Source organism: Oryzias latipes, chromosome 18, assembly GCF_053564925.1.
Source record: "Oryzias latipes strain Hd-rR chromosome 18, Olatipes_Hd-rR_3.1".
Classification (NCBI taxonomy): Eukaryota; Metazoa; Chordata; class Actinopteri; order Beloniformes; family Adrianichthyidae; genus Oryzias; species Oryzias latipes.
The window spans coordinates 1,079,449-1,097,087 of record NC_136254.1 but is presented as its reverse complement, the minus strand read 5'-3'; the positions used below and the strand labels follow the sequence as shown (position 1 = coordinate 1,097,087).

General features: G+C 46.4%; 1 protein-coding gene across 2 annotated transcripts; it reads right to left on the bottom strand.

The window, feature by feature from the left end:
* Positions 1–7,741: 7,741 nt before the first annotated feature.
* Positions 7,742–16,816, bottom strand: LOC144987066 (uncharacterized). Of its 2 annotated transcripts, XR_013650929.1 has the most exons (4): positions 15,117–16,807; positions 14,935–15,040; positions 11,769–14,238; positions 7,742–11,152 (listed from the first exon to the last, which is right to left on the bottom strand). XR_013650929.1 is itself a non-coding variant. In XM_078935989.1 (3 exons), the coding sequence occupies exon 3, from the start codon at positions 12,815–12,817 to the stop codon at positions 12,044–12,046; it is 774 nt and encodes a 257-aa protein (XP_078792115.1). In that variant the 5' UTR covers positions 12,818–14,238; positions 14,935–15,040; positions 15,117–16,816; the 3' UTR covers positions 7,742–12,043. The 2 variants fall into 2 exon arrangements, 1 of the variants encoding a protein (XP_078792115.1); XM_078935989.1 differs by having other exon boundaries at positions 7,742–14,238; positions 15,117–16,816.
* Between the last annotated feature and the right edge of the window lie 823 nt (positions 16,817–17,639).

The window sequence follows — 17,639 nt, the reverse complement described above, 5'->3', positions numbered from 1 at the left end:
GTTTTTCATATTGTTCTGTGTCCATGATGACTGTGGTTCTGCCTTTGTCTGCTGGTAGTTTTGTGATTTCTCTATTGTTTTTCAGATTGTGGATGGCTGCCATTTCTTCTTTGGTTATGTTACTTGGTGGTAGTTTTGCGGTTTTGAGAATGCCTGCTATTTCACTGCTATTTCATTGCTGCCTTTTCTCCTGGGTCCTGTATTTTTTCACATGCTAATTCGGTGGCTACGATGAACTCCTCATGCGGGATCTGTTTTAGGGTTATGGCGTAGTTTAATCCGTGTGATAATACACTGCGTTCAGCTTCGGATAGTGTGTGTTTTGATAGGTTGGAAATCCATTTATCATTTATGGTATTTTTTAGTTCTGGCTTTTTTCCTGCTTTGGCTATTAGTTTTTCAAGTTTTTCTATGTGGCGTGTTTTTGTTTTTTCGTACTCACTGCTGTGCACGTTGCGTAGATGTCCTCTCAAAAAAGAAAAAGAAAAAAAGATGTCCTCTCAGGTTTTCCTCTGTTTCTTTGTCAAGCGAGTGTCGTTGTGTGAAGTCCTGTAATTCCCGTTCCAGCTGTGTTTCTAAAATGTTGATCTTGTTTGTTGTGCACCGGATTCTTTCTTTGACCAAAGCCCTCCGCACTCTTTTGATCATCCGCTCTGCGTTGTCGGTTCTGATCGGGTTCTTTATGTTGAGACTGGTTGGAATAATCCCTTCATCCCGGCAGCGGAGGTTAAACCGCAAATGGTTCCTCTGGCGCGCCCGTTTACGTTCCAGTTTTTCCAGACGCCGGAGTTCTCTCATGCATAATTGTCCGAAACTTTTTCGTAATGATTCAATGAAGCTGTAATGTAGCTGTTTTTAAAGACGTCACACGCCACCATCTGATGACGACCCTGACGAAGGCGGTAGGCATTCTGCCGAAACATGTACGTTTTACACAAAACAAACCCAGTGTCTGATAAAAAATAATTTAAGTGCTTAATAGAACTTATAGACACAATGAACTTCATTGAATGATATGACAGTGATAGACAATTCTTAAATGAAGTTTTGCGCTCCGTGCATTTTTTCCCGTTCTTTTTATTGTTATAAAAATGAGCATATCTGCCGGCTCAAACGTAGACATATGAAAGTTCAAGAAATATAAGTAATTAAGATGGAAAAAAGATTAATGGAGTACTGTGACATTTAGTTAGATAAATACGTAAATTTGAGTTGTATAAACAATTATTGAGTTTAATAAATTTAACTAAATTATTTAAATTATTTTTCAGCAGTGTTACTTTTTTGATGGACTTTAAAACCTTACCCGTCGTCATTAAAATCTCAGACTCCGTCTCACTTCCGTCTCATTGTCGCGCTTTCTTTTTTTCTCTTCACGCGTTTCCATGGTGACTCCAGAAATCGGCGATCTATTGAGAATGTCTTTTTGTACCGTGCGTTAACCCATGGTTACCAAGTGGAGTGTAATTACACTAACTCATATCCGGTCTTTTGGAACCGACATACCCAGAGTAAGCAAGTTCAGGCGGATTTCAGCCAGAGTTCAGGGTTAAAGTCAGGCTAGTTTAAACATGCTTCCAGGGGGGTATTCCAGAAAGCAGGTTATGCTAGCTCTCACGGTAAGTTTGAGGCTAAGGAGGTTGATAACCTCAGTTTTCGGTTCCAGAAATGGAGGTATGTTTCAGGGTAGGTCAAGTTGCCATGGCAACTCATGCTCTGAACATAACCTGGTCTGGAGCAGGTTCAGTTGAAGCTTAGTTTGTTTTCAGAGAGGTGAAGCAGCATGGCGTGTCCATTTGAAGATGATTTAGTGGATGAAGAAGCTCAGATAATACTTTTTCTACCGTGAGAGGGTGATAAGACCACATATGGATGCTGGAAAAATATTTTTTTTTGCTTTGATCTAACTTTATTATTTGTTTCAGTTAAAATAAATCATATTTTTGTAAGTCGGTTTAAAAATTACACGTAGTTTTCAGACAGTTATTTTACTTTCATTCAAAGTAATTCAATTAAGAAGGTGTAACTTTGCTGCTGCTAGAGCGGCACCGCAAAGGATTGTGGGATATCATTCCCTTTGCCTGTCTGGACGGATTTGGGTTTAGGTGTGGGTTTTTGACCAAATATGTTTAGTTGTTTAGCTATTTTACTGTGTTTTGCCATGCTTCGCCGAGTTACTTGGCCGTACTGAGCTTACATCTCTGCACCATGAGTGAGAGTGAAGGAGAGGATGATGAGTTTATATAGCACCCCTACGGCATCTCATTGTAATGACAATCAAGGTAAATTCTTTAACGAATTTTTGCACTACGTGCATTATTCCCCCCGTCTTTTTTATTGTTATAAAAATGAGAATATCTGCCGGCTCGAAAAAAATATTAATTGAATTGGAGTAATATGGCATTTAGTTAGATAAATACGTAAATCTGAGTTGTATAAACAATTATTGGGTTTTATAGACGTAAGAAATTAGGTTGAATAAATTTAACTCAATTTTTTGTTACCAATAGAAGTAATTCATTCAAGTTGGCAAAATTGGATAAGTTATATATGTACTTATCCAATATATGTTATATATGTATATATGTATGTATGTATATATGTGCGTCACAAGGAAAATGGAAATAAGATCAGAAACTCGTGCGGTTACTTTGTCTGCTCTTTTCCTCCAAGCAGAAACTCTTTTTTTTGATGATGATGCAGCCGTGTTACTTTTTTGATGGACATGTAATCTTCATACGGCGTCATTAAAACCTCAGACTCCGTCTCACTGAAGTACAGCGTTTTCTTTTTTTTCACCACGCGTGACTCCAGAAATCGGCAATCCATTGAGAATGACTTTATGTACCTGCCGTGCACGCCCATTAACCCAGGGTTACCAAGTGTAGCGTAATAACGCTAACTCATATCCGGTCTTTTAGAACTGACATACCCAGAGTAAGCAAGTTCAGGCGGATTTCAGCCAGAGTTCAGGCTTAAAGTCAGGCTAGTTTAAACGTGCTTCCTGGTATACCCCCCAGGAACACTCCCCAGTCTGTCTCAAAGTGTTTGTTTTTGCTTTTGTTGTCACAGAGTGTGTATGCGTGTGAGTGGGGTGTTTCTGTTTTTAGTTGGATCTTGTTGAGTGACCGGGGGGGGAGGGGGGGGTATTCTAGAAATGAGGTTTAAACTACCCTGACTTTAACCCTGAACTCTGAACATATGTCCGCCTACTTAAAAGTTACACCTACTGATTTGAATTAATGTGAATGAAAGTAAAATAAATGTCTGATAACTACGTGTTATTAGTAATCCGTGTGCTATCTTAGGCACTTTAACATTGGGAGTGGGGTCATCTAGACCCACTAGGCAGTGCTCTGAACCTTTTTTCTTCAATGATTTGTGATCTTCACTGGTGTCCATGGATTCCATGAAATCTTTCCACCTTTATCCACCTTTGTCATGGTAGGGAGAACACGTCAATGGAAGGGGGGGTCATCTATGATAGAACAGGGATAACTGTGATCATGACAGTGTGTGTCCTTCATGAAGCTACAGTCCAACAGCCACTGCGTCTCACACGCCTACACAGTAGGTGGCGGTATTGCACCTTGTCATTGATGCCTCTCACCATTAAAACCACAAAACACAAAAGATTTTGAGGTTTCAAAGGGTTTAATCAGGGATCACAGAGGACAAGAATTTAATCCATCAGTCATGTAAAGAAGCAGCTTAACATAGTTCACCATCAGACCATCATTGCTAAAGCACAGAAAGAGCAGGGAGGTGGGAATGTCCCACTGGATCCAGCTTGGTGGAGTTCAAAAGCAGCTGTTTTACCATCCAGCATCTGTACAAAGATGATCTGAAGGAGGAAGTACAGGAGCAACGAGGAAGAGCTGCTTTCAGAGAGAAATGCTGGCCTGCTTCAGGAGTCCATGTCCTCATCATGTCCTCATCATGTCCGTCTGTCCGTCAGCAGAGAGGGAAAACTTAGTTGTGCATGATTCTGCTTTAGAAATGACAGATGTCCAACATCCACTGGCACTGTTTTCTCAAACTATAATCACATCAAAATATGGGATCTGCTTTAAACTATCTTTCTATAACATAATACATTGATTCTTTAACACCAATACTTAGTAATCTGGGAAATATCAAAACAAACATACAAACAAAATTAAACATTGTAAACATTCTTTAAGGGACTGTGGGTCCAAACCACCAAATACTTATAATTATAATTAATGTCAATAATGTTTTTGAGCAAAACAGAACTAAATCATAGTAATTAGGAAATACAAATAAATTAGATAGAGAAATGTATTCAAATGTTTCAGTTTTGATCAATGTGGTTGGTTATTCTGCAGTCTGACCAAGAAAATCTACAGGAGGGGGGGGGGGGTTCTCCTGGTCAACGGGGCACTGATCAAAGAAATAAAGAAGATCCCAGACCAGATTTAACAAACTACTACAAACGGTACATACAAACCATTCACAGACTTGACATAAATTGCAATTTCAAACAATGTCTAAGACAGTTAGCATGTTTTAATCTCTGCATAAATAACTAATTGCATTAGAACGGCTGAGAGTGAAATTCTGAACAACACAAATTGTACAGACCTCCAACATTTGTCTTGTGAATGTACCATGAAAAGAAATCCCCATATTTGTCTATTTCCTCCAGCCAAGACCACTTAAATTTGTTTTTTATCGTCTTCTCATTACTGAGGTCGTGACCACGCTCAATAAGGACGATGCCCGCCATTATTTTAACACAAATTTGATCACACCTCTTCAGATTTGTTTGTGAAAGTTTAGCGTGGGTCCGTCATTTTTGGTCTCTAGGGAATCCGCCACGCTGACCACGTGGTACAGACAGAGCCAATCAGAGCCGCCGACGCATCCGAAAGCAACTCAAACGTCCCGTCATTGGTCAATTAGGCCAGGAAGACGAAGACAATATAGGAGAAATATTGAGAATAAAGCTAAAATTTGCAGATTTCAGACAATTCTTTCATCCAGAAAGCGATTTGTCTGTAGAGATCAGGTCATCATTTCCTGGAAGATACAATCGGTTTGCTCCAAAACCTGGATGTCCGGGAATACCCGGAAGACTTTCATCACTGATAGCTCCCACATGCATCGATGAGTGGGAAGCTCAGTGGATGCCACCTTTGGGTGCTGCTGTGATACTTTTCCTCCACTATGAAGCGGTGTGGAAGAAGCCCCCCAATCATGGAGCTGGGCTTCAGTCTTTTAGCCATCAGCCTGCAGATCTCTGGAATCCTGACAGAAAAACAGCAAACGTGGCTCCTGAAGCCAAAGGGTGGGGCAGATGTGAAGAGGCCTGCTTTCAGCTTCCAGCAGTCCGGGGGGGGGGGCACTGGTCCTGAGCCTTCTGCTCCACCCACGCTGAGAAAACCCTCACCGGCCTCTGGACGCCCTGAATCTTTTTTTTTTTTTTACTTGTCCTGTCCAACAGCTAGGCAGGCAGATGACAGCTGAGGGCCTCTTGTGTTGGACATATTTTGCTTTAACAAGAGGGGTTATTAATCTTCAGACAAACCAAAGGTATGTCTGAATAAACCCCTTTTGGAATTGAGGCCAAACTTTATTAATTTCAACCATAATTGAAAATCTTTGGTGTTGGACCGGACGGAAAAGGAAAGGAGGGAAGAAGAGAGAGGGATGTCAGGGGGGGGGGGGGGGGGGGGGGGGTGATAGTGAGAGGGGGGGTAAGACCATGAAGCAGCATAGAGCAGACAGGTTTACTGGTTGTTTATCATTACGGTACGGTTCAAATGTAGTACAAAAAGGGCGGGGCCTGTTCACACACACTCAAATATTATCAACACACCTGCTAGCTGCAAAAAATGTCCACATGTCAACATGTACACAAAACAGATAGTGTTCACGAACGCATACCTATGCCTTTAAACCAACTAGTGTGAAATCTTTCATTCATTCAATCATGCAAACTATTAGTGCAAAGGTGAGCTAACACCTGTATTCAGGTGAGTGTTTATGTTCTTCTAAAATGGATGATGGAATGTGAAAAGAAGGAGGAGGAGCGCCCAGCCACCCCCACACCCAGACCCCCGCCGCAGCAGCAGCGGCAGCCGGAATTCCCCCAACGCCACACGGGAACAGGCAGGGAGCGACCGCCCCCCGGGCGACCAAGACCGCCACCCAGGCCAGGGCCAGCAGGACCGCCGCGAGGCCCCCAGAGCCAGAGAGCAGGGAGGCGCGGAGGAAAAGAGAGCGCCGCCCCAGCCCAGCCAGGAAAGCAGCCCCCCCGCCGCGCCGGAAGAGCCCAACGCAGGGCCCCACCGGAGAAGGACGCCCACAGCCCCAGACGAGCACCCCACCACCACCCAGGAGTTCCGGGCATCCCCCCGCCCCAACCCCAGGTACGAGCCAGGACCCCCCAAGGGAGACCCGCTCCGCACTCCAGGCAGCCACCCACCCGGCCCACGGTTGGTCCAGGGAGGAGCAAGGCAGGGGCCCGCCGCCCCCGCCCAGGAGGGGGGAACCCCGGGGAAAAAAGGGCGGCCCACAAGGGGTGTTATAAATATGGCCCGACCAGGCTCGGCCATGTTGGAAGTTTGGCGGGGCCCAGCGCTCAGGGGCAAGGACCAGGACCCACCCCCCAGGGACACGAACACCTCTGGCTCAGGTGTAATATGAACCCCCCCACCGTGCGGAGAGAGCACCGCCGGGCCCAGGGAGCCGGCACCCAAGGGACACGGCCGCCATCGCCAAGGGGCCCGCACCCCCCACCAGGGAAGGGGTAGGGGACAGATGGACCCAGGTCCCACCTTCCTTGCAAAATGTGTGTGCGTGTATGTGTGTTTGAGAGGGTGTGTGTGTGCATGTGTGTGTGCTTATGTTGGAATGTATATATTGAAGGGGGAGGGGTGTGTGTACTAAGGGGGGTCCAGTTAAAATTGGCGAGTAGGGCACTAAGGGGACATCTCCTGATTACTCACAGTGATGTCCCCTCACCCTCCCCACCAAGGGGCCCTAAATGTCTAAGGTGCGGTTAAAATTGGCGGGTAGGGTGCCAGGAGGACATCTGCTGCTTGCTTGCAGTGATGTCCAAGCACCCCCCCTACCAAGGACCCTACATGTCTCAGGTGCAAATAAAACCGAAAGAGGGGGGGCCCACTCCATACGGCAACCATAGGAGGGGGGCCACTGCCATGTAGCCCCCCCCCCAAGGCGCATCGCAGGCTAGACCCCCCACCCCCTCACCCTAATATGAGGTTATATGAGGAAGGGGGTAAGTTGGGGACAGCTGGTAGCCTGTCCCCCGGTGGTCAAACAGCCCCCCCCCAGCAAAGGGGCCAGGGCCACCCAGCCCAGGGGCCCCATCCCCGGAGGCGCAGACACCCCAGGCCCGGCACCACTCACCCCACACAGAGAGAGAGGAGCCAGAAAGCGTCGCCCCCCCCGGAGCAAGCCCAGGCCCCCACCCCCAGACGCCGGCCCTAGAGGAGCTCTGGTCAGGCCTTGACGGGACCGAGGAGGCCAACCGGCCGAGGCAACCACTGATTGCCTCAGCGGAGACCCCGAACCACCTCCCCAAGCCAAGCCAGACCACCACCCCACCCCCCCACCACGCACCCCCACACCCAAGCCCAGAGGACCACGCAGAGCCCCAGCCCGCCCCACCCAGGCACCAGACCCGACCCCCCGACCAACGGAGCCTCCACCGCCCCCGCCAGGCACCGGAGGCCCCGACCCCCACCCCAAACCACGGCAGAAGGGCAAGGAGCAGCGACGACCAAGCCGCCCACCCCCTAAGTCATGGAGTTACTATGGGAGACCAGAGAGACCGAATTCTTTCAAAGTTACTTGAGCTTTGGGCTGACATTTTTTCCAAGCTGATATGATCAAACAGCAGATTTCTGTGTTGACTTATGTTTATATTTTTCTTGTTTTTCCAATTTATTAAAATAGTTTTTTTGGCAATACAAAGAGTTGTGAAAATGATAGATGCTAATCCTTCTTCTATATCGATGGCACTTATGTCACCAAGCACACAAAGTGACGGTGAGGCCGTGATTGAAACCTTAAGCCAGACTGATAAATCGGCACATACCTGCTGCCAGAGAGCCTGGACAGGCGTGCAGAACCATAGTGCATGCATGTAGCTGTCGGGTAGATTACTGTCACAGTGCTGACAAATGTCTGAGTTACTGAGACCCATCTTGAACATCCTCTGTCCAGTGTAGTAAATTCTGTGAAGAGTTTTGAGATGGATTAGCTGCAGATTTGGACTTTTTGTCAGTTTAAAGGTGTTTAGACAAAGTTCTGACCAGAAGCTTTCATCTGTGCTGATGCTCAAATCTGCATCCCATTTTTTTGTTGGAAGGGCAATATTGTTATCTAAATTACATAAAAGTTTGTATATTTTGGAGAGAGTTCTATTCATTGAAAACTTAATCAGAGTGGTAACTACATCTGGTAGCTTTAAATCGTCGTCTTTATATTTATCCTTTTTAGTAATACTTGATTTAAGTTGCTTATATTCCAAGAAGTTATTTATTCCATGTTTGTCTTGAAGTTCCTGGGGAGTTATGAATCTTCTATCAATAATTACGTGCTCTAGTTTTTTATGCCCCCTGCTTGCCAAGCTGGGAAGTGAATCATTTTTTTGTTAATAAGGATGTCCGGGTTGTTCCAGATGGGTGTCATTTTGCACGGTTGAATTGATGATTTTGATATTTTGAGAAATTCCCACCAGGCTGTTAAAGTGGCATTTATATTAATGCTTTTGAAACAATCCTGTTTTTTAACTGTTTGGCTAATAAATGGAAGATCTGACAGGTTGATCTTTCCACATAACGCCTGTTCCAAGTCTAACCATGAGTTGGTTTCTGGATTGTTTTTTAACCATTTTAAGATGTATTGTAATCTATTTGCAAGAAAGTATTTGTGGAAGTTAGGTAATTCTAATCCTCCACAGCTTTTTATAGATTTTAAAGTTTTTAGACTAATTCTTGCAGGTTTATTGTTCCATAGAAAGCTTGATATGGATGAGTCTAATGTTTTGAACCATTTTAATGGCGGTTGTGTGGGAATCATTGAGAAGAGATAATTAACTTTAGGTAAGATTTTCATTTTAACCGTGGCTACCTTGCCCATAAGGGACAGAGGCAGGTTGGTCCACCGTGTTAGATTGTCCTGTATGCTTTTCAGTAATGGGGTGTAGTTTAGCTGCACCAGTTCTGATAGTTTGGAGGAAAAATAAATACCTATTTGATATTTCCTGATTTGACTGGTATTGCGAGTCTTTATTCCGCATTCCTGTTGAATGGTAATAAAACAGACTTATTCCAATTAATGGAATAGTCTGATATGGAGGAGAATTCATTAATGATTGTTGCCGTTTCATTTACAGAATGTAAATTACTTAAAAACAGTAATATGTCATCTGCATAGAGACTAATTTTATGATGGCTGTGTTTGGTTTTAATTCCTTTAATGCTCTCATTCTGTCTTATTGCTGCAGCTAAAGGCTCAATGAATATAGCAAAAAGAGAAGGAGAGAGTGGGCAGCCCTGTCTGGTTCCTCTTCCAAGAAAAAACCTGTTTGAAGTCTGTTTATTAGTTCTAACTGATGCATTGGGGTTGTGATATTTTGATCCAATTGATGAATGCTTCTCCAAAACCAAACTAATGGAGGGCAGCAATAAGGAACTTCCAGTTTACTCTGTCAAAAGCTTTTTCAGCATCCAGTGATAGTATAGTCATTTCCTGATTGTTAATGGTGCTAAAGTCTATTATATTAACAAGTCTTCAGTGATTGTCATCAGAGTGTCTGCCTTTGATGAATCCAATTTGGTCGAAGTGAATTATGTGAGGAGTGATTATTTCTATTCTCTGTGCTAGTGCTTTGCAGATAATTTTTACATCTGCATTGATTAGAGAAATAGGGCGATAGCTTGAAGGACTAGTGGGATCTTTGTCTGGTTTTAGAAGAAGAATTATGTTGGCTGAGTTCATGTTAGGTGGCATTGATTGGCTCTCATTAATAGATGTGACAGTTTTATAAAATGTTGGTGCCAGTTGTTCCCAGAATTCTTTATAAAACTCAGCAGGAAAGCCGTCAGGCCCTGGTGCTTTACCATTGGGCATAAGTAACAGAGCTTCATGAAGTTCAGACAGCGAGAGCGGAGAATCTAAGTTTGTGATTTGATCCTCATTTAGCCTGGGTAGGTTTACATTATTAAGAAATGAGTCAATACTTTGCTCTGACGGATTGATCTGCAGTGTGTACAAGTTTTTATAAAAGTTTTCAAATGCTTAATTAATCTTGACCGGGTCATGAGTGACATTTCCTGTTTGGTCCGTAATAGAGGTGATTGATGATTTTTCTCTATTAATTTTAAGCTGATTAGCCAGAAATTTGCCAGATTTATTAGAGTTTTCAAATCTTTCAAGTCGTAGCATTCGTATTTGAAATTGTGTTCGTTTATTAATGATGTCATTTAACTGCAGCTTTAAATTTTTCAGATCTCCCAGTATGTGTTCCTGTGCAGAGGCAGCATAAGCAGTCTCCAGGGTTTTGATTTTATTTTCTAATTCTAATAAATCTGCTTTCTCTTTGCGTTTTTTGTGCGTTGAATAAGAAATGATTTTCCCTTTCATGACTGCCTTTGCTGTTTCCCACAGAACGCACGGTGGGATGTCTGGAGTATTATTGAAGTCTAAGAAGGTTGCCCACTCTTTTTTAAAGAATTCAAGAAATTCCTGGTCCTTTAACAGAGACGTATTAAACCTCCAGGTTGTACCAGAGGGTGTGGATTTTTCCCTAGAAATATTTACAGAGACTGGTGCATGATCACTGATAATAATCGGATGGATATTGGAGCTTTGAATATTTTTTAAAAGGGAGTTACTGATTAATAAATAGTCTAAACGGGAGTGTGAATGGTGAACTGGAGAAAAAAAGGTGAACCCTTTAGTGCTTGGGTGACATGAGCGCCACGCGTCGCAGAGACCCAGATCATTCATGTACTGCTTTAGAATACTTGCAGACTGCCATGTACGCTGGTTTGCTGCTGTGCTGAGTCTGTCAAGTTCAGGGTCCAAAACAAGGTTGAAGTCTCCTCCTATAATGATTGTGGAGTCAGAGTGAACTGAGAGTGAGGTGAAGAATCTGTGAAAGAAGGAAGAGTCGTCAACATTAGGGCCATAAACACTCGCTATACAAAAGTCCTTATTCTGAATGGATATATTAATGATTACAAATCTGCCTTCTGGGTCAGTAACTGTATCCTTATGAGTAAAATTAAGATTTTTATTAATTAAAACAGCAACTCCTCGTTGTTTGGAGTTGTAACTGGCAGAGAATATAACTGGAAATTGTAAGCAGCACATAAGGTGATCCAAAGAATCCGATAAATGGGTCTCCTGCAGTAGAGCTATATCTGCTTTTAGACCATCCAGGTGATTTAACACTTTCAATCTCTTTGGCCCAGAGCCAAGTCCACGCACATTCCAGCTAACGATGTTAAGACTGTTCATAACTGCTCTGACTGAAAAGGTGTAAAGCTAAGTAGTGCTTGTGTACCAGTCCGTGTGCGCGTGCCCGCATTGAGAAGCGCTGTGCGCGTGAACGTTTTCTGGCTATGTGAGCTGCGTGTCGCGTGCGTCCTATGAGAGCCTGTGTGAGGTGATTGCAGTATGTCGGCGTGTGTGTGCGGGATCGCATGTGCACGCCCCTGTGTGCGCTTGTGTGCGCGCGCCCGTTCCGTGCATAGATAAATACTTACCGAGGATGAGTTGCTTCCAGGTGATTTACATATGATGAGGGGGGAGAGGGGGGGGGGGAGTAAAGGAAAGAAGAAAAGAGATAGAAGGGAAAACGAAAACAACAACAAAACAACAATAGAGACATGAGTGGGACTGAGGTGAAGAAGAAAAAAAAAGACTGTTTTCCTGAGATCGAGGTGTGGATTATTGATGATCCGGTTTTCCATTCATTGAAGTAAGTTTAGCGGGTTTCTTCTGGGCAGCGCAGATGTTCTCAGCGCGGATCTGAAAGCCTTCAGCACAGCCAGGGGGTGATCTCCGGGTCCCGGAACAGCCGGCCGTCCACGTAAAGTTTGTCAACGGCCACAACCGCTCTCGAACCAGCAGCAAGATGCTTCCTCCTCAGCGGGAACAGGATCTTCCTTCTACGGAGGATTTCTGCCGGGAACTGGTCATTCACGCTGTAATGCGTGCCTCTCAGTTCCCGTCCGCGGCCCTTCACCAACTCCTTCTGTTTGAAATGTTCGAATTTGGCCACAATAGGACGCGGGCGCTGGTGGTCGGACCTTCTTCCTCCGAGGCGGTGAACCCTGTGGAAAGAGATCTTCTGCACCTCCTCCTTGGGGAGCTTCAGGTGGACCTCCAAAAAGGACCTCACGGTGGCCACGGGGTCTTCTCCTGCCTCCTCTGGAACCCCCGCGACCACCAGGTTGTCCCTCATGCTCCTCGACTGAAGATTCAGGAGGGTTTCCTTGATGGATCGGTTCTCCTCTGAGAGACGGGCGGTGTCATTGCCCAGAATCTTGACGGTCTCTCTGAGGGCCTGGTTCTCGGCTGCGAGATCCCGCACCTGCTGCTGGCTGAATTCCAGAGACTCCCGCAGACCTTGAAATTCTCTATGGAGGATCTCCAGCAAATTGAGGCGGCAATCAAAGCTGGAGAACTTTTTGTCAATCGAATCCAGGATATCGCTCACTCCGCTGCCTGGAGAGGACGCAGCCCCGGGAGAGTCCTCAGGCCGTTCACGCTTGGCGGAGGGGGTGGTGGTGGCGGTTCTGGGCTTCACCATGTTGCAGGTATTAAAACACTCGTCAATGAAATTCTCCAGTTCCTCCAGGCTGACAGAAGCTTAATACTCTTAACAGGTTATGTTAGTTTGCAGGAAATATTTTAATATGGCGGAAAAATGAAACAAGATCGAAAATGTTTGTTCAAATGCTTACGCGCCGCCAAGTCGACTCACCACACTCGTCTCGCTGGGTCTCGCGATACTACAGCATCACGTCCAAAAAATGAGAAACGTGTGACGCTGAATCTCAGCGTCACACGTTTCTCATGAGTCAGGGTCAAGACAGCCAACTGCCCTCTGCTGGGCTCCTCTGCTTCTGCATCAGCTCCTGCATCAGCATCTGTGCAGCTTCGTCTGCTGGTCCCGTTGGAGAAGGGGGTCCAGCTGGTGGTCCGCTGTCCTGACCTGGAGAACCAGCGGTGTAGGAGGTTCTGGGAAAGCAGGTGAAGCATCCCAGAATAACAGACTTGTCTCCAGCTCTGCATGCTGATGCTTTTGGATCTTTCTCACTAAACCCTCTGCATTTACCCGGACTTGGGACCGGCACAGGAGAGCACTGAATGGCGCCCTCTAGTGGTTGCATTACTAGTGTCAGTTTTTGTTGGGGTGGAACGATTCCATTTAAAATCCATTCATATCAGAGTTTGTGGTTTGGATTATTATTAAAGTTGGTTAATTTCAATGACCTAAAATCCATCCCAGAAATCTGTAGGAGGTTCTGGAAAAGCAGGTGAAACATCCCATAATAACAGACTTGTCTCCAGCTTAGCAGCTCTGCATGAGACCAGAACAGAACTTTATAGTCTGAGATCCAGTCGCCGTGTTTGGAGGAAGAAGAATGATGAGAACCGTCCCAAGAACACCCTCCCTACTGTGAAGCACGGGGGTGGCAGCATCATGCTATGGGGGGATTTCTGCAAACAGGACAGGACGACTGCACCGCATTAAGGAGAGGAGGACCGGGGGCGTTTTGGGGACCAACCTCCTCCCCTCAGATGCTGAAGATGGGTGGTGGTCGGTTCTTCCAAAGCCCCCAGCCAGGAGAACCAAGGAGTGGCTGCATAAGAAGCAGATCCAGGTTCTGGAGCTTCTCAGCTGCAGCCCAGAATCTGCTCACGGGCCTTCCAGAAGGGTCCTGGCGGCGGTCTTCCAGAAGGGTCCTGGCGGCGGGCCTTCCAGAAGGGTCCTGGCGGCGGGCCTTCCAGAAGGGTCCTGGCGGCGGGCCTTCCAGAAGGGTCCTGGCGGCGGGCCTTCCAGAAGGGTCCTGGCGGCGGCCTTCCAGAAGGGTCCTGGCGGCGGTCTCTGGTCCAGTCTTTTACTCAGGCTTCCCTTTTTCAGACTTGATGGGACTGAAGTCATGTGGATCCTCAGGCTGGTCTGATTCTGCTCTCCTTCCTCCAGCCAGGATCACTTCCACGCTCCTGTGTGTGACGCCACATTGTCATCAACATGTTGCTTAAGAAAGGTCAGAGGTCAACTCTCTGCCCGTTAGTCCAGGGGGGACACAATCCAGGCTTCCAGGGTCGCCGTCCAACCTGTTTTCCAACCAACCTGCCATGAAGCTCCTTACTGGCTAAACACACATAGGGCAGGATTTCTGGAAAACCCGCAGGAGGCCGGCCCCCCAGGCCTGGAGTCTGACCCCCCCAGCTTTAGGCCTGGAGTCTGACCCCCCAGCCTTAGTCCCTTCTTAAGCAGCTGCTGGGAGACGTTCTACACTTCAGAGACAAACGCCACACATTTAGAAAAGAGGGTTACACAAAGAGGAAGCTCATCTCTAAGCTAGGCAGTTCTGGAAGTGGATCTGGAGCTAGGAAGCTCCTGCAGCCAGCAGACATTTCACTGGATGATAAAGAGTCTGTCTCCCTTATGGCAAAACACATGAGCCCCCGTGAAGAAGAATGTTCCACTACAGGAACAAGACGTGGCTGTCAGGCTGTGGTCTCAGGTTGTCAACGTTTCATGTGGTTCTTTAGCGTTCCAGCGCTCATTTTTCCTGATTTTCATGACCTCAACTGACCTCATCTGCTCATGAAAACTAGAAGATGAGCTGCAGTTGGTGGTAAAAAAGCCCCAAAGTGTCACAGACATGAGTTCAGTTCATGTCTTCTTCTGACCTGATCCCAAACCTCAGAGAAAAACGTTGCTTGTGGTTCGTTTGACCCGTTTCTGTCTGTCGCTGGCGATGCAGGAAACCGGTTCCAGCCGGAGTTTGATGTGAGGCTGCAGAGGCAGGCAGGGACGGTCAACAAAGGACACCGAGACACGGCAGACAAACAGCAGTTTCTCAGGGACTCACCATGAATTCTCACAAGAAAGCGTCGCCGTGACAACAAACCCCACAGAAATCCAGAGTCCTCTTCCTCTGAGACTCCACCAGCGTGTTCCAGTTACTCCGGTTGGAGACGCGTCCTCGTCTCCTCGCTTACGACTACAGCTGCTGGAGTCCAGAAGCAAATGATCTGGAAAAATCAGAGAAGATTCAGAGAGAAAAGCTGAGCAGATGAGGTTCCAGCTCAGCCTGTTGGCAAAGTCTGAGCAGGAAAACACTGTAGGCCTGTGTGGTGGTTAGTACTGCTGCCCCACGAGAGAACAGAGCAGACGGGGCGATTCCTGCAGACGAGAGAACGGAGCAGACGGGAAAATTCCTGCAGACGACAGAACAGAGCAGACGGGGCAATTACTGCAGACGACAGAACAGAGCAGACGGGGCAATTCCTGCAGACGAGAGAACGGAGCAGACGGGGCGATTCCTGCAGACGAGAGAACGGAGCAGACGGGAAAATTCCTGCAGACGACAGAACAGAGCAGACAGGGCGATTCCTGCAGATGACAGAACAGAGCAGACGGGGCGATTCCTGCAGTCGACAGAACAGAGCAGACGGGGCGATTCCTGCAGTCGACAGAACAGAGCAGACGGGGCGATTCCTGCAGACGACAGAACAGAGCAGACGGGGCAATTCCTGCAGACGACAGAACAGAGCAGACGGGGCAATTCCTGCAGACGACAGAACAGAGCAGACGGGGCAATTCCTGCAGAGCCTCCATTTCTCTACACGCGTGTTTGTGTGCACGCCTCTACCTCACATGTGCTCAGATAGATGATGGATAACTTTATTTATCCCACGATGGGGAAATTCTTTTATCTGCAGCCAAAAAAAGCACCCAAGAAATACAGCAGTAAAGCGACCTTCAGTGTATTTACAGAAATAACATTATAAATAAAAGAGAAAACACCTGCAACATAATTTGTACAGCAAGTAAATTATATTTAGACAAAAATAAATAAGTAAAATAATCCACACAATAAGAAACAACCGTTAAAGTGAGTCTTTCTAAGTATCAGTGACGTATTCTCCTCTGATGCATTTCTTTATCTGAAATGTCAATAGAAACATCAAACGACAGCCAGTGACGTCACAGCAGACGAAGGCTCAAAGACCTCGTTTCAGATGATGTCATAGTTAGTAGGTAAGACGACAGAAGTAGACTAAATTGTGATTTTATTACGACGGACAATGGCGTAGAATTACGTCACTTGACATCAATTTACCTGGAATTTCCTGTCCGTTCCCGGGGGAAAAAACTACATATAACCCACGATCAGGTGTGACCCTAACTAACACTTTGGGGAAGTTCTCGGTAATTCTGGTAAATTTTGGAGAAAGTATTTGAAGAGAAAGACCGACATGAGCGATTCAGAGGACTTCCGGGAAGGAGAAGAATCTCCTGCGCGGGAAGTAGCCTATATGCTAACGAAGCTAACCCCGGAGGAGGTCTTCCGGGTTGTCTTTGGACTCTACGACCCGAACACCGCCAAGAAAATGTCCAAGCTGAGGAAGGAGCTCACCAGCGAAGCCGTGGACGCCGCCCTGGACAGCATCAAGGAGGAGATCTCCCCACAGAGGAGCTCCTCCCTGCCTGCGGGGCCCCGCGGCCGCGCGTGCTCCGTGCATGACGAGGCGGGATCCTCCTCCCCTTCCGGTCCGGAAGCGCGCCAAAGGAAACGCGCCGTCGGAGGATGGGATACCGCCGAGTCCATGGAAAACATCCGAAAACTTTGTCGTAGAATACGGATGTTTCAGTCAGAGGGCAAGGTGCGGACTGCTAGACCTGAGACCAAAGACAGGAAGAGAAGGACAAAAACCCCAGAGACTCAACCTGACGATGCAGCTGTAGAACCACAAGCTACAGAACCTGCAACCAAAGACAGGAGGTCTCGCCTTCCAAACATGAGATCAGGAGCTAGAAAGATCCGAAAGAGGGCTTCAAAACCTAAAACCAGTCTTACAAGTGTGAGGTCAAGGAGCAAAACTCCCAAACCACATGCTAGAAAATGTAGGACAAAAGCCCGAAGGACACAATTAGACGATGCAGATGTAAAATCACAAGCTACAGAACTGACGTCTTGCATTCCTAGTGTTCAAATAGGAACTGAAATCCTGAAATCATGTGCTGCAAACATGAAGGTTGGAGCCGAAAAAATCAAGAAACATGTCCAACAAAAGATGTCTGCAGAGAGGGAAACAAAGACACAAGTGGAGGATCCAGAGACAATCCTGCAGGATGGTAGAATGGAACCTGCGACCAAAGACAGGAGGTCTCACCTTCCAAACATGAGATCAGGAGCTAGAAAAATCCGACAGGGGGCTTCAAAACTGAAAACCAGTCTGACAAGCGTGAGGTCCAGGAGCAAAACTCCCAAACCACACGCTAGAAAATGTAGGACAAAAGCCCAAAGGACACAAGTGGACGATGCAGATGTAGAATCACAAGCTACAGAACTAACATCTTGCATTCCTAGTGTTCAAATCGGAACTGA

Excerpts from the sequence above, each read along its gene's own strand:
- LOC144987066 (XM_078935989.1), bottom strand. The coding sequence starts at position 12,817 with ATGGTGAAGCCCAGAACCGCCACCACCACCCCCTCCGCCAAGCGTGAA.